The sequence below is a fragment of the Coptis chinensis genome, chromosome 8, assembly GCF_015680905.1.
Source record: "Coptis chinensis isolate HL-2020 chromosome 8, ASM1568090v1, whole genome shotgun sequence".
NCBI classification, from domain to species: domain Eukaryota; kingdom Viridiplantae; phylum Streptophyta; class Magnoliopsida; order Ranunculales; family Ranunculaceae; genus Coptis; species Coptis chinensis.
This window is the reverse complement of record NC_141463.1, coordinates 72801002-72827251: the sequence shown is the minus strand read 5'-3', so window position 1 is coordinate 72827251 and position 26250 is coordinate 72801002. Positions and strand designations below refer to the sequence as shown.

General features: G+C 38.9%; 1 protein-coding gene and 1 pseudogene across 1 annotated transcript; both read right to left on the bottom strand.

Annotated features, from left to right (window-relative positions):
* Positions 1–9134: 9134 nt before the first annotated feature.
* On the bottom strand, positions 9135–9781 carry LOC147482866 (tubulin beta-1 chain pseudogene; annotated as a pseudogene).
* A 36-nt stretch (positions 9782–9817) lies between these two features.
* On the bottom strand, positions 9818–10992 carry LOC147482865 (sucrose synthase 7-like). Its single transcript, XM_086577179.1, has 4 exons — positions 10686–10992; positions 10147–10568; positions 9973–10068; positions 9818–9890 (listed from the first exon to the last, which is right to left on the bottom strand). The coding sequence occupies exons 2-4, from the start codon at positions 10432–10434 to the stop codon at positions 9846–9848; spliced, it is 429 nt and encodes a 142-aa protein (XP_086433305.1). The 5' UTR covers positions 10435–10568; positions 10686–10992; the 3' UTR covers positions 9818–9845.
* Positions 10993–26250: the final 15258 nt, after the last annotated feature.

The window sequence follows — 26250 nt, the reverse complement described above, 5'->3', positions numbered from 1 at the left end:
ATTATTACTGCTAATCTAATCCATATGTAGAGTGCGAGATATTGGAGAATAATTATCTACATTTGTGAATGTTCTTGGTGTACTAAGTTATATTTGATGTTGTAGTCGTATGAGTAATTTTAGAATTTTCCTTCTACAATAGATTTGTATGTGGTGCTGCTAAAGCAAGTTTGATTTCACCCTCACATTGAAATGCACTTTGTTTGTTTTTGTAATTTGTTGTTTGATGTATTGATTATTTTGATATCAGTAATAAGTAGTAACACAAGTTTTAGAAACCATTCATTCTTTCTTTTGATAAATATAGTTGTTCAGTCTCTACACTTCAAACACTCAAGGCACTATGAATACATATGTGCTTCATAAATTTTAAAATGGATATTCTAATAGTGCACAAACAAGGGTATTATGAAAGTTTGAATGGACCCAATCATCCAAACATTTTAAGCAAGTGATAGAAAAGCCCAAAAAGATTCATTTTGACAGATATTCCTCATTTCAAACCCCAAAATTATGTTAATCACATTTTTCAACAAAGTTCACATATCTCTTTCCCATTTCCGTTTAAATTGAATAATTACACTTGATGGTTGTCACAATATTTAATTTTCATATCTACTAAGGAAAAAAAAATCAGATTAACAAGTAATAATGTAACAAGCCCGTCGCAGGGGCTTTTACCTATGGTTTTTGGGTTTATTTTTCATTTATACTAAATGGAGAAAAAAAAATGAAGATAGTAAGCCCGGCCATAGGACGGGCATATTAGCTAGTACCTATATTAATATCCCTTCCGCCAAGATGCTCACAGGGAGCCATGTCAGCAAAAAATTTAAAAAAGTCCTCACTTAAATAATAATTAATTTGTTGATTACCAATTTAACCTTACTATTGGTGTATTTTGCAATTTATAAAAAAAAATGTTTGCCTTTTCACATGTTTAGGAATTAAAATAACCAATTATACGCCCAATTTGAATTGTGGGTAATTAAGTAATTAACAACCCAAAAAAACAAAACAAATCCCCAACCTGCGTGAAACACATAGCAGCAACATCTCTCAAATCTCTCTCTCCAATCTTTTTGAAGAATATCAAGAAAAAGACATCACCCTAATGAAAAAAAAAAAGGATTTTGATTCGTGAGTATTTGAGAATTGAGACTAGCTATGAAAGAAGCTATTCGAGTTAAGAATTCGAGTGATAGTTTTAGTGAAACATGATTGCTAATAATTAATGGGGCATTCCCAATTTCGCATGGAACCTACAACGTGGAGTGGGCAACTTATAGGTATTTATCATTAAATACGTTTCCTTTCTTATTTTAATTGCTTATTTTTATTTTGTTTTTGACTCATCCCACATCAATTTTTGTTTTCCTTAGAAGTTTTTTGATGGAAAAATCAACTTTTAAATGGTGGTGGTCTATGTAAACCACCCTTTTTCACTATTAACAAATTGAGTCCTTTGGATTTTTGAAAATTCAAAAGAGTGTCCTGAAATTGTACGTGAGGATTTGAATTAGTGGAACCTTACAGAAGCTATCCACTATATGAATTATTAATTTTTTTTGAAAGAGTTTACCTTAGAATACTAAATCTTTTTCACAGATGCTATACAATAGAATGCGGTCACTAGATATGGAACATTCTCATCTGTTAATCACCAAAGAAGCTTAGCAGTAAAGACAATTGGTGATAATTTTGGTGAAAGAATAAGCAATTTTGGTTTGAGTTAATATATTGCATTGCATTAACTATCTCTTTTCTGACTTTTCTTGATTTTAAGTATGACTGATCTCATACATGTATGCTATTGAACTCTTTGCTTTTGCCGCTAGTGTATTTTGTTACTATATACAAAAAAAAAAAATGTATTGTATACTGTGGTTTTGAAGCTCAAGATTCAAATGATGAACACTAACTTTATAGAACTAATTAAGAAATCTTTCTGTTAGTTAAATTGAAAATTATTTACTGGTGGTGAATGATTCTTTCTGAAAGTAATACCGAGGATCTATCATTTTTTTAGTTCTAAATATCACTTTCATGTTTTAGTTTTTTGTCTCTCCTAAGTTAGAAAAAAAATGATTGACTTAGACGAAACTATATATGCAAATAAACGATTAATTTTCTATCGATTAATTATGTTCGTTAAGAATTCACTCCAAAACACAGTAAATTTAGGCATTGAGTTCAACTCATTAGAACCTTGAGCCTTTGTGTTCTAAACATTACAACTCTAAGATATTAGGTTCTAACCATTAGACTTCCATTAGAGTTTGAGGCGCAATGGTGTTTTCCCCAGACCCATTGGTCCCTTTTCTCTTCCAATCTTTTTCTTCTTTCATTCTTTCTTTGGATTTTAAAGGTAGTAAATTTCTTTAGGTATGACAAACCTTGAGTGCGCCATTGATGACCAAATGCTAAAACTAAATTTCAGGTGTATATAAATGATATTAGATCATCACCAGCAGATGACTTTAATTGAACTTTTGTGAGAAGCCAATGAGAAATAGATATCTGATTCCTTTTAATGCTTAGAGTTGATATTTTATCTAGATAATTTATGACCTTAACTTAACAAGATAATATTTGATGAGCAATATAAATAGTTTTCTTTAAATAAAATTTTGATGTTTTAGGGGCTTGATAGCAATCTTAGGTGATATAATGGGTGATGTTGTACAGTTTTGCAATGATCTCAGGTAAGAAGTCAAACCAAAAAATTATCATGAGCATTATGAAGCTCTTTATGACATTGGATTCATTACAAAAGTCCATCTAAATACTTTCTGGCACCCTTGATAGATTTCTTTATGTTTTATTTTCTACTTTAAGATATATGTGTGTCATTATGTTTCAGTTAAACCATTATTGAAATTCTTATTCATCTGTGAAACATATCCTTAGTGCTGAACTTTAGAACAAAAGGGCAACATGTTCAATCTTAGAGGAACTCCTTATCATGGTTATTGTTAACATGTAGTACAGAAGGATACATTCGTATATTTGTACTTATGAGCTTAGACTTCTGATGTGAATGCAGAGTAATTTTATATTTTTTGTATATAATCACTGCAGTGGATTGTGGAAGTGTCTTATTTGGGACATTGTTAAACTAAAGACTTTTAATTCTATTGCTGCATTAATGTGCTTTAGAACAATGTTCTTTAGGGATTACACAGCTAAAATGATTGGTATTTTACCATGCCGAATATGTAATGAACAATGTCTGTTTTTTAAATGTGGTAATGCTTGATATCAGTGTATTATGAGTTCTCTTTCTTACCGATATTGCACAAATTAGCCAGTCGTGTCAATAGAATAATGTCGAGTTATTCATAGATAAAACCTTCTATTTCAGTTTTCTTTTATTTTAGAGACTAAATCTGGAGTTCTGCTTGAAAGGAACCATGTCATAACACTCTCAATTGTTTCAGAGTTCATGTTTGTGATAAAAAATAGAAGAGTAAAATTTTATATTCATGTTGCTACAAATGTCAAATCATAACACATGAACATGGATGCGCCTAAAAGATATGATATGATCAAGTCTAAGCAAGGGCGTTGCTCTCTTGAAACTTAAGTATGTAGGTCATTTTACTAGTGTTCCAAACTCTATAACTCTATTCTATTGAAGTCAATTGATGAGTTCTTATATTCACTTGGTGTCAAAGCAAAGAAGGTTAGAATAATGGAAGATTAGAATGGTAGGTGATCATGAGGTACAGAAGTAAGAGCTACTTCATATACATAGTGATGTAGCTTTGGGCTGAATTTCATTTTCCAGGTTTAGGATGGACCACTCTGCTATAAGATTGCCGACTTTCTAACGTTAATGTTTATTTTGTCATGACATTGGCATTATATTTGGAAGGTACATCTCAATCTCCATTATGCTATTAAAACATCATTGATACCACCAAAGGCATCACCTTATCAGAAATATTTGCACATAACCGTTTATTGTTCATTATTCATTGTTCATTGTTCATGACCATTTAAATATCTCATTTGTTGTTTATGTTAATGTTTGTAATGCATCATGAGAGCCTCAAGGCATTATTTCTATGGAATCTGACAACTACCATGAACTCTCATCCATGCAAAATGTATGTTTTGACACCAATATTCTAATTTGTGGTATAAATATTACAGGGATTTAGCAATGTCTTCGAAAAATATTATGCGTTACAAATAATCTTATTATACCGCACATGAAAAGAAGAAGAGAATGATCCTCTCCATTCATTTGGCATTCAAGCAGTAAACTCCTTTTAAGCTTTACTACTTAGATCAACTTTAGCAGAAATATGTGTATACACGGTTTGGCTAGGTAGACATGAATTTCTCGGACAGCATCCAAACAGCAAAATTTCGGCCGTTGTATTACCAAAAAAATCAAACACCCAGATCTAAACACCGAAATTTCGAAATATAATCTTACGAATGGTTTGGGTTTTCTCTACCTCCCTCTTTCTCTCTCCATTTCAAATCCAAATTCGTAAGATTAGTTCTCTCTCCATTCGCTCTTTCCATTCCATCTCCAAAATCAAAGCAAGCAACCAACTATTTAGTTCGATTTCCAGCACCCAAATTGTTCGATTAAGGGAGAAAGGTAATATTGTTCCCATTTTCTAATTCCAATTTAGTCCCAGATGTTGATGATAATAAAGTTAGTTTAGCTTCATTTGTTAAAGATTTAAAACTAGAAAAAGAAAATTGTGTTAGTGGAGTTGAGAAAAAGAGTAACAACAAGCTCGAGGAAGTAGATGACAATTAAAACACGCAAGTCTTGCTCCAAGGCATATTTTGGGGGAGGTGGTGAAAGTTAGAGGAATAATAATAAGGCTGGGGAGTTGGGAATGAAGAAGAAGAAGGAGAAGAGTAAGACACATTGGGTATGTTCGCACTGTGGAGAGTCTTTTAGACAGTGGTGGGGAGGTTGTAGGCATTGTGGTGCAACTGGTACACTTAAGGTGTTCTGAGAATTGATGATTTTACAAGTAAGTTGACGGGGTTTGGTTCGGAAAAGGGGGTTGGGTCGTGGTTTAATCAGAATCATGGAGAAATGCTACCTCAGAGGTTGACGAATGCTAATAAGGGGATAAATCAGATGACATGGAGAATCCCATTGTAAGTTTTTCATGTTAGATAATAATTTGTGCTTGTTTTTTATTCTTTGGTAATAACAAACCTAGACGCATTTAACATAATTTTTTATTTAGAATGTTGTAATCAACTGAACTAGTTGCATTATAGTATTACCATAAGGATTTTTAAATGGGAACAATACATACATATTTCAAGTCTATATGTATCAGAAATTCATATTAATGCATGAATGTGATTGTGAAAACCATATACTCATTGTGTTTGAACCTTTCTTGCAGTGTATTTTGGTTTCAGAAGAGGATAAAGAGGCTACTTTTGTTGAGGCTTCAAAGCATGGAAGGTATCTTCTGCCGTCCTTTGTTTACGAGCTCTGAAATTACTGGAAAACAAGGGGAAGGTTGCAATTTTAAGGGGACTATAAAGGTGTGATTCAGCTTTCCTTTACATACACAGTTGAACGGGAACTAGAATGGATTATTATAGGGACCGAGTTCGGCTTAGGAGCGAACTGCCTACGTATCTTGCTCTCAATTATGAGGGGAGAGAAGAATCAGGTCTGGCGTAGTTCATAGGAGGGGTATTTATAGATGTTGAGAGTGAATCCTTGCCCACCATGTGTAAAGTGTACCACGAACGTGGGGTCTAGATTAATGAGGCATGCGAGAACCGTCTTTATAGGTCTGCTGTGATGATGGGGATTAGTAGTTTGGGCAAGTAGCTGGTGGCAGTGATTTGTGCATGTGCCTCTTCATTCATAATTGCTTCTAGAAGGTAAGATGAGTCACATTATAGCCTGATTCGCGTCTTGGGCGCCGAACTATGCTAGAGCGTTCTCTTAGCTTGTAGACGCGATCTGGTTCCACAGGTCGGTGTGGTATTTCTATCATGCTGAGTACGCGCCTGATATTCCTGAAAGAGGATATCACTCTCTTACACAGCCCCCTCTCAGTAGGGCGTGCTGGTCGTGGAAGCGACTTGCTGAGAGAAAATAGTAGCGCATGTCGATCATGCTAGATGTGGAAATATCCAACGAGCTGGGGAGAACGATCTATGTTATCCTGTGATCGAGAGGATCTGAGCAATTACAGAGAAAACTGTGCCGCCCCATTTTTTTGGGATTTGAAAAGACAGGACAGTTTGTTGGAAGTCGTGTGCGCTAGGGCTAGGGTGTAATCATGATGCCTTGGAAACTGGAGGGGCGGTTGTTCAAAGATTACGCTGGTTCTTTGAAACATCACTTTGCTGCTTCCCCTTGTAGAAAACACTTCACTACAGCAACAACTTTTAGGTTAGTTTTCTGCCATTGTTGAACTCCTGCTTCTTGCTTCGTGCTTAGTCTTTGTTCTAGAGTTGTTAGGACGTTCGATTAGTTACTAGTGGCTAGAACTGTTAAGGCTAAAGGAGAGATGTCTGACTCAGATGATACCCGATCTCATGAGGTTCGCGGAGTTTCTCTTGGTTGGGATGATGAGGAGGAAGAGAAAGATGAGTCGGTATGTGGGGTGAGTAACTCTTGTGCTATTACTCGTCTACTTTATTGTGTTGTATGCTATTGTTTGATGCTAATGTGATATACTGTGTGAGTTGTTGCAGCTAATTGCTGGGTACCAGAAACTGAAGACGGCCGCTCAGTTCGCTGAGCTGGAGAAGACGGAGGTCGAGTCGATGAAGGACAAGCTCTCGAGTCTTCGAGATGTGCAGCAGTCTAAGAAGAAAGAACTGGATGCTTTGAAGACGGAACTGGTAATGTTGTCGTTATAGAAGACGTCAGCTGTTAATGAGGCGGTCGGGCTTAGGCATGTGGTGGGCAACCTGAAGAAGAAGGTAGCGACCGCAAATGCTTATGCTGAAAAGTGTAAAACTACCGCGCTGCAGGCGAAGGACGCTTATCTTACTATCCGTGCTGAGATAGAGGAGCTGGAGAAGAAATATTTTGATCTTCAAGAGGAGCAGGAACGCAGGACTCTAGTCGGTCATAGGGGTGAGCTGCTCAAAGATCGAGTACTGTTCCTGCAGTTGTGCCTCCTTCATCTACTGATGCGGTGATTGAACAGCCTCCAATATCACATGAACTTGGATACGACCATGACCAATACAGCTGGAACGACCTCTGGTGACCCGGGTTCGTTGCAAGTTTTAGATGTTCTTGTCAGTGAAGGTTTTGACCATGTTGTTTAAAGGTGGTCGTAAAAAAAAATGTTTTTGTATGCGGCCTTTGGCCTGAAACAATAGAGCTGGTTTCCTGGGGTAACCTGGGCAGTTCGCCTTTTGGTATGAATACGTGACGAGCTGGTTTCCATAAAAATGGCAGCTCGCTGTTGTTCAAAACTTATAAGAAATACCGATCTGGATTTCCTAGGTAAACCCAGCAGATCGGTGAATGTGTGAATTGGTTTTCTGGCCGTGGGTCGGCAGTTCGATTGATGGATATGTATAGAATATATGCTTTTGCTTATGCTTGATTTCTTGTAGCTAGTGTTCCGTTTATAATGAATGTTTGTATATTGTGGCTATGAAGCCTGAGATTTAGTTTTAAGAAAGCGTTATGCTTGTTAAGTATTGCTCAAGAGAGCGATCTCACTGCGTTAAACCTAGAAGTATAGGTTCTCGACTAGTAGGAATTGGAAAGGCTATGAGCATGTAAGCTCCTGAGAGCGTTCAGCTCGCGGAGAGCGTATTTAGCCTCTGAAGGCGTACTGCTCACTGAGAGCGTTCTCACGGAGTTGATCATAGAGGTATAGGGGCTCAACTTAGCGAGATTTGGAGAGGCTATGAGCCTGTAAGCTCCTGAGAGCGTTCTACTCGCGGAGAGCGTATTTAGCCTCTGAAGGTGTACTACTCACTGAGAGCGTTCTCATGGAGTTGATCCTAGAAGTATAGGGGCTCAACTTAGCGAGGTTTGGATATGCTATGAGCCTATAAGCTCTTGAGAGTGTATTTAGCCTCTGAAGGCGTACTGCTCACTGAGAGCATTCTCATGGAGTTGATCCTAGAAGTATAGGGGCTCAACTTAGCGATATTTGGAGAGGCTTTGAGCCTGTAAGCTCCTGAGAGTGTTCTGCTCGCGGAGAGCGTATTTAGCCTTTGAAGGCATACTGCTCACTGAGAGCGTTCTCACGGAGTTGATCCTAGAAGTATAGGGGTTCAACTTAGCGAGATTTGGAGAGACTATGAGCCTGTAAGCTCCTGAGAGCGTTCTGCTCGCGGAGAGCGTATTTAGCCTCTGAAGGCGTGCTGCTCGCTGAGAGCGTTTGTAGCCCCTGAGGGTGTATTGCTCACTGAGAGCGTTCTCACGGAGTTGATCGTAGAAGTATTTGAACAGAGTGGTTGACAATACAAATATAATTGAACTACCTGAATTGACAAAGATTAAAAAACATGACTGTGTACAAGACTGAATCTTTATTGATAAAATCTCTTTAACAAGTAAGTGTTCCAGGGTCGTGGTAGTGGTTTCCCTTCTTGTGTCTTGATCCAGTAAGCCCCATTGCCAACAACTCGGTCTACTATGTATGGTCCTTCCTATTTGGCTGCTAGTTTGGAGTCATCCTGTGTCTTTTTCAGAACTAGATCACCAGGTTGGAAGGATCTAGGATGTACTCTTTTGTTGTAGGCACTACAAGAAAGCATACTTTTAGCCACGGCCCAAATCCGTGGGCAAAGAGCTTTAGCCACGGCTATTAACTGACGCAAGTCCGTGGGGTTTTGACCTGTCGATAAAATTTTAGCTACGGCCCAAGACCGTGGGTAGATGCGACGGTCCATGCGACAACTCAAGCCGTAGCAACTTCCCACTAAGAATGACCGTGGGGAAAGCCGTAGCAATTGCCATAGCTTGTGACCGTGGCGTAAGCCGTTGCAAGTTCCACTGAGGATGGCCGTTGGATAAGCCGTAGCATTCAGATATTGTGAGGGAGGAAGGCCGTGGCAAAAGTTAATTTGCTACACACATTTTTGTACTGTAGCTACAGATAGTGGCCGTGGCCAAAATGTTTCAGATTAAAAAAAAAAACAAAATATATATAATTATTGTTTTATCCTTAACATTCAAACAGTAGACTTCACATTATTCGGAATCCACTCCACAAAGTAAAACAAGTTCTTGACTTCTTGTTCTGCACATTAATCATTTGTTCATCGACTTAACTTCCTTAGTACTCATTTTCCCATGGAACATCGCAGATACAGTCAAGTACCTCCCATATCGTGGATCAACAACGCACATCATGTTCTTCACATCCCACATTTGTTAAGTAAGCTCCGGCACAGTCAAAGCCCTATATTGTTGAGAACCACGTGAAGTAAGTGGTACAAAACCCACCACAAAAAAGTGAAGACACGGAAACGGGATCAGATTAACAACAAACTTCCTTAAATAAGAGTTCAACTGTCCTGGGAACCTCAAACAACACGTCACACCAGACATAGTAGCAGATATCAAATGATTCAAATCTCTAACTGTAAATAAACAAATCGAACCAAGAATAAATTTCTAACCTTTAAAACTACTAAATAAACAAAACACAACATGTTTTAAAAAATGCTTACAGCTAGGAGTAGTGAGTTAAAGAGCCTCATTATCAAGAACCATACACTCATCAACATTCTCAACCAACTGATGAACAGACAACGTCGCAATATAAGGTTCAAATGACAATATCGGACACTTTAAAACCCAATGGGACAGGGAGGATATGGGAATGCTTAGTATAGAGAACAAGCTCCAACTCCTAATTGTATTTAGTCCCTCGAGCATCTGGTATCAGTCTTGTAACCTGTTGAAAACAGACCATATTCATTTGATCAACTAAATCCTTATACAAGTCAGATGGCCTTTTCTGTAAGTATTCAACTTACCACAAGAATTTGAGGCTTCACACTCAACCCCTGCTTCTTAATCCTGAATAGTAATTCCTCCTCCATTGCCCTCACTTGATCCAAAATATAGACAACCTATTTTCATGGCACATTTCCACTTACCCAATGGAAGATTATTAACTACTACTACTAAACTATTAGACTTAAACATACCTGACCACCAGTATCAGGCAAGCCAAGGACATCTGCTTGCCCGAAGTAGCCATGTATGGAGAAGATGACAATGTTGAATGTAGTCGGAAGCCTGCTAAAGAATTTCAATGGATCCGGTGCTTGGAGTACCTCTAAGAGTAATCCCATTGTTTCCTTAACAGTTTCTGCATTATCCCCCCCATCCTTTATCCAAACCCCACTCCGTGAACCTGCATACATGTGACAACAGGGCAGCAAAAGTAAGGGTGTAAGGACATCTGCTTGACAATAATATATACAGTGAAACATAGTGAAAATACTCACCTTTTCTCGAAGTTCTGATACAGTGTATCTTTTGGGAGTGAACTGAGGTATACATCTTCCACAATCAATGCGACCTGAAGCTTGTCAACGGTACTGAGAGTCTCATTGATCATAAGACTCTGTGAATTCAAATACCAAGAAATGGATAATTATTAAAATTGAAATGAAGACACAATCATTTTTACTTCATAGGAGAATCATCATCTAGTTCATAGTTGGATTTCAGAAGTAAATACCTCTCCAACATGATTAAGGGCAAGTAAGTAGTCTAGCAAAGGTTTAGCACTCTCCGAGTCCCTGTTCAGCTTTGAGGACATGAACTTAGAGATATAGCTAACTCCATTTCCAATTGACGAAGAAAAAAGCCAAACGAGGCAATGAAACATCAAATGCTCCAAAGTCTACTTCCAGTGCATTTTCATCTCTCGCCTTGAGAGTCTTTAATGTTAACATGCACTCTTACATCTGCCTTAAGCTAAACCACATCTAAACTTACAAAATATAAATTAATGATGACAAAGAATAATAGAAAACAGATTTTATTTTAAACGAAACCATAAGAAGTTCCATCAACCATCATATTAGCCACAACTCAAGTACTCAAATTGATAAATATAAGAATGAAAAAAATACAATTTCTCATCATATATTGTGTCTTTGAATTTCAAGTACTCTGTAGTGGTTATGCTCTCTACTTTCAAATCATCGGCGCACACCTTAACATATTCCCAGAATCCAGGATTGGGTTGTACTGAAAACGTAATATAAGGAGGAACAACGGCTGCCTCCTGCGAGTTTTAAATAAACGATTTCTTCACATTAGTGACATTTTTCAAGTATATAAAGAATATTGACAGAGTAAAAAATATGATTATAAGCACCTGAGTTGAAGACAGGATGTAACCAAGCACACTCTCCACTACTTTAGTTCGCTCGGCTTTGTCCTCAATTGACCTCTCAAGTTCCTCCATTATATCTTTCCTTTTCAATGAGAAACCAAGACTAGTTCAAACAACACAAAGTGATATTTAACCTTGAAGCATACCTTGCGAAGCATCGCTTCATATGGTACCAGCTCTGCCTCAACCCTTCGGGCATGCTATCAGCAATAGAATCTGATCGTTTAAACAACAATGTAGAAGTCATTAATAAAGATACTGAAAAACCCAGGTAAAAGAATCAATGATAAAAACTTTGTTATGTTTGTGTCAAATGAGGATGACTATTTATAGAGTTAAAAAGGTGTTGCTTACCCTTTGATAGAACAGCTTGGAAAAGATATCATGGGACGAAAATGGATCCGAACTTTATGGTTGTGAAGGCAATAAGAAGAGGAGAAAGCACATTTAAGAAATCAAGAAACGAATTCATCAAAGAGAAAAATACTTTCAGTTTAAAAGTAATATTGGTTCCCAACTTCTGAAATTTCTAAAATGGGAAAACGTATTTGCTAAACAACAACTATTATTCACTGCTTCTTTGTTATACTTTTGTTTCTGTAGTATTACCCACCAAAAAGTTCAGGTAGTCCTGGTTCTATAGTCATATAATAGTGTAGTTTGATAGCTTCCACCGTTTTTCCTTCCTACCATGGATTTGCCACCACTGTGTCCAATTTTTAAGACAACACTAAAATCAATCATATATCTCGGAATTTTCTTGTTTTTGTAAACGGTGGTATCAACTGAAAATGCACTTTCCTTTTACCGCATTTTAGATAGCTACTTGATCTTAAACTAGATAGTGTAGTTCATAATTTTGTTTATTTGTGATCTATGAGCATGCGAAGTGAAATGGTAAATATCAGATACCAGACATCACGCTGCAATTGTAGTAACTATAATCCCCACCATCTAGACATAGTGTGGGGTCGGGAGAAAGTATGGGGAACATACTGGAAGAAAATTTTATGGATTGGAGGAATGTTATACATATTACCATAAAAAAAAAACTTCTAAAAACAGCTTCAAATAGAGCTTAAATTTCTCTGTGTGTTCTTTCCTAGATAAAGGAGATCGGGGGTGCCGTTTGGGCCGAGATGTTAAGGAGGTTCTATAACGTACCATGATGTTAACCGAATAAAAATAAAAATTTAAGTGTAGAGCTACCATAATTTTTTTCTATTTTCTTATTGGTAGATCCACAATACTATCAGTTAAAGCTATAGTTCACAAATCACAACCATTCTTCAAATCCCTATGAAGTGTCATGGTGGCATTTATTTTAATCTACTTAAGCCTTGAACAAGAACATTGATGGGTGATTATAGTATATAAGGAATAGATTCGATTTATATTGTTACATATGTAGACCTCTACTAGTTCATTAAGTGCAAGTAAAATAAGAATTGATACTCCTAGTTAAGGCTTTTGTATGACCATTATGTGAAATTAAGTATAAAAAGAAAAAGCCTTCTGACATAAATTTCAGTTCATAATCAAACTATAATGAGGTAAAAGTGAACATCCTCTCTAGATAAGATAGCAATCAAATCTTAATTCTCCATTCATCAAAATAGTTGAATTACTCGAGTGCATGAAACTTATGAGTCTTTCCTTCTCCATCAATTACATTCCGGATAAGGAAATTGAAATACGTGAAAGAGAAAGTGAGAATGAATTAGTCATGAATTGGACATACCAATCAATCCACGGGCATCGTGCAAAGTCTTAGTCTTACTTGCAACAGCGATCTTTGATTGAAAAATGAAGGGTTTCATCAACCACAAAAAAAAAAAAAAAAATAGGGGCGAAGTGAGCATATAGATAAACATAGATGTTTGGATATATTAATTACGATGAAGTTGGCGCAAATTTGCCCGACACTAAAAAAGTAGCAAAATCAATGTAAATATATTTAAACTTCTGGAGAAACTAACGTTCATATCTGATGAGCCATGTTGAACAAAAAAGAGAAAAGGAAGTGAAACAAAAAAGGACTTTGCTTCTGTAGTTCTGTGTAACTTGGTGACAGCACAAGATTTTTAATATCCGCAAAGGACAATTTTGAAACCCATGGAAGGAAAAGGAGTAGATGACCACATGGCCAAAAGAAATCATTTTTGTTATTCAGAAAATAGAGCACGCCTGCTCCTGCTGGGGGCTTCCTCTAGATGCACTGACAAGTGGTAAGGACCGGTTAATAGCAGCCATAATGTGCATATCCAATGAGGACTATAGAATAGATTTCATGATCCTTCTACCCTGAAGCCTAAGGTCAACTATCTTGATTTCTGATGAAAGCCAAGTTAGTAATTGCGACACAAGTCACACAAATCATGAAATAGATTTTCAAACACTGACCAAAATTTAGTGGGAGCTCATGTTGATCTTAGTAAATGGCAACTAAAACACTAAGACAAAATGTAACAACTCAAACAAGTTAACAGAGTGCACCTGCAGACTGGGTCAAGAATAATCCCTGTTGATGCAACAATTTCTTTTACAAATTCGAGCTCCTTAGTGGTGTTCATGGCATATAGCCCAGACCCTTTGCCTGTGGAGAAAAAGGAAAGTTAGATAAAAGTCATGAAGCAAAAACCTTCCTTCAGTCTTCACACATTTAGTAAAATAGAACACGCAAGTCAATGATACTTACATCTTAAATGTCAACAATATCATGTGAGCTAACACCTACGTTCAGTCCATAAAGTAGACCTTGAACATATTTATAGAAGTAATCGGGGTCAGCACAAACAGAGAACGCATGAACCGGTATGACCAAGATCTCAATATCAGTGATTTCTCAATTACAAACTTGGCAGACATAACTATATAATAGCACATACTTTCACCTTCAACTTACTCAACTATGATCCCAGGGAAAGACTAGCAATGGCTCCTCTGCTAGAAATAACATAGGAAAGACACACATGGTTTAGATTATCACCACAAACATATACAAAAATGGATTGCGGAGAAACAACCTTACATGTGCTAATGTGGTCTGCAGCAAGTGTGGTAGCTTGAAGAAAAGAAACTCCTTTTGGGCATAAAGTCGTGCAAGCAATCTTGACCTCCCCAAACTCCCATCCTCATTGCAAACAAATTCAAAATCAATGTCAGTGGATTTAACCAAAGACCCATTTTCATATGCTTCTTCAAGTGCCTCTCTTAGCTTGTTGATTTGCAATTTACGGAGAATCGATGACGACTTTCTCTAACCTTCCTCTGTCAAGCCACCAGTCCTTTGAGTTGCCAAGAATCTGTAACAAAAAAAAAAACACCTTTTATCAATTTCCATCAAAAAAAAAGAGAAACTTTTAATAAAATAAACACTTGTAAGCATTACCTTTGATGTTTGATGGTTGTAGTGACGAACTATTAGAGAGGTGGTGGTGGTGGACGAACTGGAAGGGAAGAAGATAATGAGATGGTGACAGAGGCGGTGGAAGCTAGAAGTGAGATTAGTTTCTAACTATTTCTGAATATTTTGAGTTTTTGTGGGCTGGAAATTTTTTATATATGCCGGTGCAATATAACCGTTGAAAAGAATCAATAGTGTCAAGATCTGATCCAACGGTCCAAACCGTGGGAACACCTACGAGTTCGGCCCGTGGAGAAAGGTTGCAAAATACTGTCAAGCCAAGGTACAACAATTATTACAATACCAACAGAGAGCAACCGTGGCTAATTATTCGACAGCTTTGGTCCGTGGCAAACGTTCTGGGTCGTCCGTGGCAAAAGCCCCATTTTCTTGTAGTGAGGACCTCTTTAGAATCTGTTGATATGATGCCACTCTAATAGCTGCCAGGTCGCGGCGTTCTTCCAGCAAATCAACCTCTCGGGCTAGGACTGAGTCATTGTGTCCTGACTCGACAAGCTCGGATCGAGTAGTTGTGATTGTCAGTTCGGTGGGAATAATAGCTTCTGTGCCATAACATAAGGAGAATGGTGATTCTCCTATGCTGGAGCGAGTTATGGTGCGATGAGCCCACAGAATGTTCTCTGGCTGGTTTGGCCATTGGCTCTTGTTCTTTTCAATCTTTTTCTTCAAGTTTTCTAATATGGCCTTATTGCTGGCCTCTGCTTGACCATTGCTTTGAGCGTACTGTGGAGTGGAGAATGCATGAACGATCTTCCACTTGGCCAAAAAATCTTTGACCGTTTTGCCTTTGAACTGGGAACCATTGTCCATCACCAGGGTGTGTGGCAGACTAAATCTGGTGATAATGTGAGTCCAAATGAAGTTTCTAACATGTGACTCCTTGACATGTGCCAAAGGAACTGCTTTGATCCACTTAGTGAAGTAATCGGTTGCAGCTAAGATGAAGCGGAACCCGGTGCTTTTCTGTGGGATGAATGGTCCCATGATGTCCATGCCCCACATGTGGAATGGCCAAGGACTTGCAATGTTGATCAATTCGCGAGACGGTTGGATGATGTTGTGGCCAAAGGTTTGGCATTTGATGCATTTGAGAACATATGTTTTGGCGTCGATCTGCATGCGAGGCCAAAAGTATCCTTGAGAGATTGCTTTGTGGGACAAAGAACGACCTCTAGCATGATTGTCGCATTCTCTTTCATGAATCTCAGCAAAACAATTGACCTTGAGTTGGACTTATGCACCTCAAGTGAGGTCTTCCAGCAGATTTTTGAAACAACTTGTTATTCAAAACACAATAGCGACATGCTTGATATGGTATCTGCCTGGCTTTGCCCTGTTCTGCTGGGAGTGTGCCATTCTGAATGTACTCTATTATGGGCTGCATCCATGTCTGACTCATCTGATCCTCAAAAAGTGGACATAGGTCGCTGACTTCTAAGACGTGCTCTACTTGGTAAGCAGGTCGGTCAACTACTTCAATGAGTAGTTGTCTCGGGGCGCATCTCGGTGTTTGTGTGGCCAAGTAAGTTAAACTGTCTGCATGACGGTTCTCGTCACGCAAAAAGTGATGTATGGTGGCCTTCTTGAAAGACGGAAGTAACTAATTAACAACTTTAAAGCATTTAGAAAGATTACCTTTGTTGGTAGTGTACTCTTTAGCAATCTGGTGAACGACCAGTTGCGAGTCACTAAAGACTTGAAGTTCCTGTACACCGAGCTGTAGCGCCATTATGAGTCCCATAATTAATGCCTTGTACTCTGCCTCGTTGTTGTAGGTCGCGAAGTCGATGCGAACTGATTTCTCCATCATTGCTCCGGCGGGAGACACTAACACAACGTCAACTCCACTTCTGCCAGGATTGCTGGAGCCATCTACGAAGAGAGACCAAACTGTCCTGTCGCTGCTCTTGGGGGGTAGGACATTTGTCTCTATTTCCCAATGTAGATCGTCCACAGGGATGTTGACGAGGAAATCAGCCACGACCTGTCCTTTCTGTGAGGTGCGTGGGACGAACTCGATGTGGTGTTCCTCGAGCTCTTCGGTCCAAACCGCCATGCGAGTTGTCTTGTTTTCCTTATGAAGGATTTTTTTCAACGGGAGGTCGATGAGCACTTTGATTGGGTGCTCTTGAAAATATGGCCTGAACTTCCTTGCAGAATATAATAATGCTAATACTGCTCTTTTGATGTAAAAGTAGTTCTTTTCGGCTGGAGTTAGTGTCTTACTTGTAAAGTAGATTGGTTTCTCTTAGTTGTTGTCCTCCTTGAAGAGAACCGAACTGATAGCAAAATCCGATACTGCTAGATAAAGTCCCAACGTTTCTCCGTCCGTTGGTTTGGCTAGGACGGGAGGTGTTGTGAGATACTCTTTGAGAGTGGAGAAGGCCTGGTGACATTGATCGTTCCATGAGAACTGCTCGCCTTTTTTGAAGAGTTGTAGGAACGGTCGGCACTTGTCTGATGCCCTATATATTAATCGGTTTAGTGTAGCGACCATGCCTGACAGCTTTTGTATCTGTTTCTTTGTCTACATGTCGGGCATATCCAAGAACGCCTGGATTTGATCTAGGTTATCTTCGATCCCGCGTTGTGAGACCTGATAGCCCAGAAATTTGCAGAAAGACGCTCCGAAAAGGCATTTTTCTGGAATCAGCTTCATGCTAGTTCGGTGTAATCTGGAGAACGCTTGCTCAAGGTGAGTGAGGTGGTCCCCTGCTTTTTTGCTCTTGACGACCATGTCATCAATATAGACTTCCATGGTATCGCCTAACATGTCTTGGAACATGTCAGTTATCAGTCGTTGGTACGTCGCTCCAGCGGTTTTGAGGCCGAACGGGAGGACGTTGTAGTAATAAATTCCCTGTTATGTAATGAAGGACGTCTTCTCTTGATCTTCCTCAGCAAGTGGTATTTGGTTGTACCCACTATAGGCATCCATGAAGGAGAGGAGCTCGTGGCCATAGGTCTGGTCCACAAGTCGGTCGATCCTTGGTAATGGAAAATTGTCTTTGGGTGTTTCTTGATTGACATTGGTGAAGTCAATGCAAAGGCGGACCGTGCCATTCTTTTTTGGAACTGTCACTATGTTAGCGATCCAATTTGGGTAGTCGACCTTTCGAATAAAACCAACTTGCTTGAGTTTATCGACCTCGTCATTGATTGCTTTTTGAAAACGTAGTGATAGTCTCCTAGGTCGCTGTCGAACTGGTCGAGCACTAGGATTGACATTTAACCTATGGCATGCAACGCTAGGATCTATACCTGGCACATCAATATGCGACCAAGCGAAAACATCTTTATTCATGGATAAAAAGTTTACAAGCTGGGCTTTGAGTGTGGGGTCGAGGTTAGCCCCTCCATAGAATAACTTAGGGTCGTTTTCTATTCCTAAGTTCACTCGCTTCCTCTCTTCAATTGGTTTCGTAGCTTGTGTTGGGGGAGTGTCCTCTGGGGGACTGAGCTCTGTGGGTGCTTTGTTGGTCTGATGAGTGATGGGAGTTCTTTGCGGAACCGGAGCGCCTTCTTCGTGGTTATGACAATAATAGGATCCGGATGACTTACGGTCATAACAACAGAGGCTGGAGTACTTTCCAGAAGCTGTTTTGGTTGTACAGGATCTGGTGGGGCGATCTCTAGGGCCTGAACGAGCGGAGCATTGACTGCAGGAGCGACCTCTGGGGTCTTGATGACTGAATCAATAACTGCCCTAGTGACTTTCGGGGTCTGTACAGATGGATAGACCTTCTTGCTGGAGCCCCCAGCGTTCTGAGTTGGTGCGTTGCCTCTGACCTCAGCGACCAAGTCTTTGGCCATGGTATAGCTGGTTGGCTCGTTTCTTACGCTGACAGGGGGTTCAGCTGTCTTGTTCGCTGAAAGGATTTGATTACAATGATAGGCCTCGAGCTGGTTGCTGCGAAGCTCCATAATGCCCCGGGGGCCTAGAAAGCAAAGGACTTGATGCAGTCTAGATGGTACGGCCTGCATTTGATGAATCCAACGACGTCCTAGGATGGCGTTGTAGAACAATTTGATGTCTAAGACGCTGAAACGCGTATTGAAGCTGACTTTATCCTCTCTTGATCCCACTGAAAAACTGAGAGTATAATATCACCGATTGGGTCGGCTCTGGAGCCATTGAATCCATAAAGAGGAGCAATAGGATCTATGAAGACTGACTTGGGTAGGTTCATCTCCTGAATTGTGTGGTAGAACAAAATGTCGCATGAGCTGCCAGGGTCTATTAGGACGTGTTTAACTGTCCAATCGCTAATCTTGACATGGACGACGAGCGCGTCGTTGTGAGGGAGGCAGACCTTGTTGAGGTCGGCCTCTGTGAAGGTGATATCCCCTGATTGGCGACCTAAATTTCGTGGAGCGTATGCTGCTTATGAAGAAAAATGATAAACTTCTTGAAGAGCGCCGACACGCCTTCGTTTCTCTCTGGAAAAAGTAACAGAATCATCTGGGACAGTGATCATATGGATGGTTCTACCGTTGTCACGATCTGACGAGTGCTGTCGTCGCTCATGATGAGAACGGTCTATGGGACGTCCTCTGCTGCGGGAGCGAGCTTGAACGCTTTGGCGTTCCTGGCGAGGAAGAGATCTGCTGCGTAATCGGCGAGCCATGAGCTTGTGGCGTAAGTCGCCGTCGGCAATGTTGGTGTACTATTTAATCTGTCCAATTTTGACGAGGTCCTAGAGATAGTGCTTGAGCCCCAACAAACGTCGGTCTCGTGACATTTTGCTTTGGAATGCAATAGGGTTTGTCGTCGGTCGGCCGAAGTTCACGCCGCCGCGAGTCGGAAATATGAAGGTCGCTTGATCTTTTCTAATATGTAACTGGGAGAGCGTGTCAAGACAGCGAACTCTCTATTGTTATCCAAACGGTTCCCTGATTTGGGTGCTTGTGACCTGGACCGCTTTTTGGCAGGTGGGGTGTCGTCAGAGATCGCCGCCACTTCCTGGTCGTCTGCTAGACGTGGTGTCGCAACCCTTCTTGCTGTTTAATATACTTGTCGACCCAAAGCGTACAGCTCGGACAGGGTTTCTGGGCACGATCTCATTAGTGATCTGGAGAGGTCCGTGTTACGCACCCTACAAGCGTTAAAGAATGCCAGTGTGGCGAAAGACTCTTTGAGGCCGCTCTCCATACACAATAGTTCAGCTTTGAAGCGACCTAGGAACTAGCAGATGGTCTCATCTTCTCCGACTGAAAGCTGGAAAAGTGAATCCAAATATGCTTTTTTATGTCTATTGTGCACGTACTGGCTAGCAAACAGATCTGTGAGCTACTCAAAGGTCTTGATCGAGTCTGACTCGAGTAAAAGAACCAGTCGAGTGTGCCATCTTTGAGACTGGTGGGAAAGAGACGACAGTGAAGGTGGTCGAACTTCGGGGAGCTGTAAAGGGCAAGGCTTTGAATGTAGCGAGCTACATGCTAACCGGGGCATGTGCTGCCATCGTACATCGGGAAGCGTGGCTGAACAAAATCTTGGGGAGAGGGTTTACTGAGTACCTCTGTGGTTAATGGGGAAGCGCGATATCTCTTGAGCATTTTCTGAACGATCTGGGTTGCGTCTTTTCATACTGCGCTCTGGTCGATCCGTTACGACAGCTCGTTAATCTATTGATTAACTTCGTTGATGTCGTTCTTAGCGACATTACCAGCTAGTTGTTGTTAAACGTCAACTTGTGCACGAAGAGCTTGGAAATGCTCTCATTTGTTAAGCCTAGCTGGTTTGCGAGGCCTTGTACTTGAGCTTCGAGGCTTGCCATGCTTCGTGGGCTTGAGATATTTGGTTTTTGGGTTGTGTGAAAATGGTGTCTCAAGTAATCGAGACCACAGACGGCACCAATGTAAAGGTGTGATTCAGCTTTCCTTTACATACACAGTTGAACGGGAACTGGAATGGATTATTATAGGGACCGAAGTTCGGCAGGGAGCCGAACCGCCTCGTATCTTGCTCGATTACGAGGGGAGAGAAGAATCCGTCCGGGCGTAGTTCATAGGAGGGTATTTATAGATGTTGAGAGTGAATCCTTGCTCACCACGTGTAAAGTGTACCCTAACGGGCGTGGGATCCTAGATTAAGGCGTCGCGAACCGTCTTTATAGATCCGGCTGTGATGATGGGGATTAGTAGTCTGGGCAAGTAGCTTGCGGCAGTGGTCAGTAGCTGGTGGCATTGATTTGTGCATGTGTCTCTTCGTTCATGATTGCTTCTAGAAGGTAAGCTGAGTCACGTTATAGCCAGATTCGTGTGCTGGCGCGAACTGTGCTGGAGCATTCTCTTAGCTTATAGACGCGATCTGGTTCCACAGGTCGGTGTGGTATTTCTATCATGCTGAGTACGCGCCTGATATTCTGAACGAGGATATCACTCGCTTACAGGGACCTCTGCCGATGATGAAATAGTGAAGTTCTCATTGTAATTTATTCGCTAGTATTGTCCCAATCGAACTGCTTACTAAGGGTGCTAGTATTCCAGAATGGCAAGGCTGGGAACCTTCGCCAACGACAATAATTGTCATATTGTTTGTTGTCCAAGAACTGACACTGTATTTTTGACTTATTTCATATATCTTATCAATATACATTGAGTTATTTAATCCAGTTTTGTTAGTTGTTCCTAATCTTTATCAGGAATATGCAAATATGAATGCACGTACACCGAATCAAATGTACTGAATTGTTTCTTTTATTATGCTTGTTGTCCACCGTTGTATCCTTAAACAATTCAACTAATTAGAAAGGAGATTGCAGACTTTGTCAAAGTTTTATAGAAGAGATTGAAGACCCATATTAGTACTGTACGTCAAAAAACTTGCATATTGTTATGATTTTGGGTTTACCAGATGTTGTAAATTTATCATTATTTATGAATGATGTAGAAACTTGCAATGCTTCATTTGGTGGAAAGTTCAACATGAGTTTTGCTGACCTGAAGAAAAAGAATGAGTACGAAAACAAAAATTCAGACAACTAAAAATAAATTTGAACATTGTAGTTCAATTGGTGATTGCAGACAATTTGTTTTCGTAAGAAAAGGGTTTGGTTCACGGAACTTGGATTTATGGAAAGTTGAGTTTGCCCCGCCATTGTAAGATGATGAGAAAGGGCTACCAGTATTATAACACCCGGTTTTTTTTTTTCAATATATGATAAATATTTATATTATAAAAAAATAAAAATAACACAAAAGAGGATAAAGATTTGTTGGATATAGAAAACGTGGGAAAAAGAGGATAAACCTTCTTTCCTGTTTTCGGGGGTTTCAAACACTGAGAGAAAAAGGAGAGTTTGACATAAAGAAAAGGAAAATATTATTGGGATTGGTTTCTGATGACTGTTACGTTGCGTTTTTCATTCTCAAGTTTTTATTCATTCACGCTGCTCGTAAACACAACAGAGGTGTGTAGATTAATTAATCTTTCACCGAACTTTTATCGAATGTTTTCTCTCGAAACAAATGGTTTACTGATTCGATAAAACTGATTTCATATATCTGTGCAGTGTTTATACAAAATGGATTACATATAACTGTGTCAGTTAAGTTTTATTCATTTTGTGCCGTTCTAAATTATTCTATATGCTCTGTCAAAATTGTTCTTTAAATTTAAAGTAATGAGTATTGAATACTTTTATATTGCCGATTGAGATGGAGTATATGGGTTGTTTTATACTGCCGATTTAGATTGAGTATAAGGGTTGTTGTATACTGCCAAGTGATTGAGTGAATATATGGGTTGTGGTGTTTGAATCAAGTGTTTTGGTGGTTTAAATTTGTTGGTTGTTGTTGTCGGGTGATGGGTTATGTTTGGTTGTTGTTTGGGTATTGTTGAAGTCGTCCATATGGTCGTTAATGGGGTCGAGGTTGATTTTTTTGAAGTGATGAAATTGGGTTTTGAAGATGGCAAAAAGTTGGGTTTTTGATTGGGATCAAAACCGAATGGTTTTGGTGTGGTGGTGAGTGAGAGGGGTGGTGGTTGTTTCGGTGGTGGTGTGAGTTGTTGGGGAAGAAGAAGGAGGTAAAAGACGACTTGAAGTGGGCTGGTTTTAGTTTCTTTCCGTTGAGCTTGGGCCGAATTTGAATGGTGGGCTTGAGTTGTTTAATAAATTTTTGGGCTTAAGTAGTTTATGGTTTTGGGCCTTAAATTGTTGGGTTGGTTTCTATTATTTTTGTGGGCTAGATCCTTTTTATTTTAAGTGGACCAGATTCTATTAATTTAGATAGGCTTTGGTTATAGTTTGTTTTTGGACTGAATCTGTTCTAGTTAGGCTTGGTCTAGTTATAAGGGCCGGTTATTAACTTTGTGTGGGCTGGGCCTTTAACATATTAAGTGTTTTTATGTGGATCTATTTTAGTTGTCATGGGCCGGGGTTTTTGTTTTAGACTTTTGGGTTTAGTCTTTGGTTTTGGTTAGTTGGGCCTGAACCATGGCGTGCTATGACCATGAGCCATGACCTTAACCATAAACCATGGCTAAGACCATGAGTCTGTTAACCATGAAAATGATCTATTGTCCGCGACTAGGACTGTTGACTGTTGATCGTTGACTCTAACTGTTTACCATTGACTTTTTGAATGTTGACTTTTTAGACTTTTGATATATTGAACTTTGTGTTGACAAATCCAATAATAGGATGTTGTCGAAACTTGTATAAACATATTTGTAATTATCTAATAAAGATTTGACGTGGTATTCTGCAAATATATATATTGTCACTGATGGATTTTGACTTTGACTATGTGGCTGATAAGAACTACGAAGGCTTGATTCCAATCTTGAAAGATTTAGATACGCAGACAGCTTTGAGCAAAAGTGCATCCACTATATTATATATTATATAGTAGTTATTATGATAATTATATATGTACAATGTTAGTACTTAACTGTGTACGTGCTTGTGGTGGTTTAAAAGGTATTCACAGGGCATTTAATTAATGTGTTAATCATAATTGAGAATCGGGATATCTATGATTTATATAATGGATAATGAGGTGAGTTAATTGGTTATTGTGTTTAGAATTTTTATTAATGATTTTACTGTGTAAGAAGATATTTATTTTATGATGAAAATATTATAATAAATTATAACTCTTGGGTGTTAACAAGTGCTGTAAAAAGTCTTGTGAAAATTTAATGTGTCGCCCACATCTTTAGATCTCTTCACGCCTCTTTGATGGAAAGAAATGAAATGAAATGTTTATGACTAATGATGTCATGTGAAAAGCCGCCTTAGAGAGGAACTAAGGCATTCGCCTTGCGGGTGGGCTAGATTCCTTGAGTGTATGGGAATGTAGGTCTAGATTCCTTGAATGTGGTGGGAATGAGTTAAGGTATTCATTGAATGTGCCATGAATGACCTGTTAGTGTTATGATGGGTATTCCTTGAATGTGGCGGGATTGACCCAATGTATTCATTGAATGTGCCACGAATGACCTGTTAGTGTTATGATGGGTATTCCTTGAATGTAGCGGGAATGACTCAAGGTATTCATTGAATGTGCCATGAATGACCTATTATATTTTTATGCCCAGAAAAGGCTTTGTTTATGTGTATGGAAATCCTAGAGATGGCTGTGACTCACAAGTTACGAGTTTACAAGATTGAAATATGTTTCCTAGAGGTGATATCCCTGCTTGGGACATATGTCTTGTAGTGGTACTTGGTGTGAGTGAGGCACACGGGTATGTGTGATTTGGCAAATGCGTGAAGTGCAAATCATGGAGTATGAATTAAAGGTTGGGCAATGTTTATTAATAAATGAGTCAATGAGATAATGAATAAACAAAGTAAAATATTGATTTTACGTATGACTGAGTTATTGCATATGAATATTTATGTATTATGATGTACATGATTTCTTATGAGAAATATATACGTAGTTTGTGTGAGTTGATACTCACAATAGATGAATGTACTCCCTGGTTGTGATATTTTTCTCGTTCTCATAAGTAGACGAGTGGGTTTTAAGAAAAATATTGGCTTTAAGTGTGAGCGAGTTGTTGGATATGATTGGTGATATATTATGATATGATGCATATAATTTCTTATGAAGGAATGTGAATATGGTTAGCATGATATGATTGATATGGTGATGTGATATGAATGTTAGTTAATATTGGTAATATATTATAATATGATGGATATGGTGGTGTGATATGAATGTTAGTTAATATTAGTGATATATTATGATATAATGGATATGGTGGTGTGACATGAATGTTAATATTGGCGATATATTATGCCAAATTATATATACTCATGATGGTTGCAGTGAGAGTGAAATAGATGTATACTATAAATGATTACGTTTGGGAAATCTAACTTTGTTTTGCAGGAGGGTAGGACTTATTAACTTTTTATGTAGAGACGTTGTCCTACCCGAAGACGACGTGCTGGCTTAAAGGTAAAGTGTATCAAACTCATATTTAAATAAGTTATCATATGTGTATATGTGTAATAAGTGGAATGTAAGTGGTAATTATATTGTGAGTTATTTTGGAAAGTGAGAATGATGAATATTGTTATATGAGATTTCTTGAAAATGTATATTGAAGGTTGAAATCTTACTTGGGAAGAAACTGCATGTCGTTTTGAGAATACGGAACTAAATTGTCTTCCAAGTTGAAATGATTGTAATAGTATATTTCTTGATTTGAAAGATTGAACATACTGCTATACTATTTTATATTTTTAGTCTTACTCATATCAGCAAATTGAATTTGTTGATCCATTTTTGCTTTGTTTTGCAACGTGGGTGTGTTCTTAGAAACATAAATTGTAGAATGCAGTAGATGACAACGTTTGATTTGGATTCGCTTTTAGATCAGCAAATTCAATTTTCTGATACATATTTGCTTTGTTTTGGAACGTGGGTGTGTTTTTAGAAACATAAATAGTAAAATGCAGTGGATGACAACGTTTGATTTGGATTCACTTTTGGAGCCTTACTGGTTTAAGTTTTCTAAAGTAGAAAGTTTTGATTTCAAACAGCGATAATATAGTTGGTTAGTAAAAAATTTATTTGTGAATGAAGAGTTGTTCTTTAGGTTTTAAAAATTGTTCTTATTTTTTCTATATCGTGTTTAGTAATGGGTTATTAGGGTTTCGTTTCATCCTGGGTTTTCAGAAGATAGAATAGGGTGAATAATTCCCTATTTTAATTTTCTGGAAAATTTAGAGTGTGACAAGTATCCTTCTGGGTTTTAATTATCCTAATTATTTTCATACTGCTTTCTACCAACTCTGAACACCTTTTCCTCATTTTGAATGCTTGAAATGCCTTATCGTAGTGCTGTCTCTCCCAAGTCCCAAACTCTTGCTTCCACTTCCACGGTTCCTGCTCCTGAACACAGCAAGGTGGCCTTTGCTCATGTTTACCAGATTTTAGGCCGTCTTTCAAATTGTTTTGAGTTGGTCATTAACGAGCTACAATCTTGGTTTAAGGTCTTCAACATACTCTGTT

Bases quoted from the DNA above. Each gene is read 5' to 3' on its own strand.
- LOC147482865 (XM_086577179.1), bottom strand. From the start codon at position 10,434: ATGTTTCACTGTATATATTATTGTCAAGCAGATGTCCTTACACCCTTA. The intron at 10,069-10,146 runs GTATGTTTAAGT...CCATGAAAATAG, and splicing joins TGCCTGATACTGGTGGTCAG to GTTGTCTATATTTTGGATCA. The intron at 9,891-9,972 runs GTAAGTTGAATA...TGTTTTCAACAG, and splicing joins TGAAGCCTCAAATTCTTGTG to GTTACAAGACTGATACCAGA.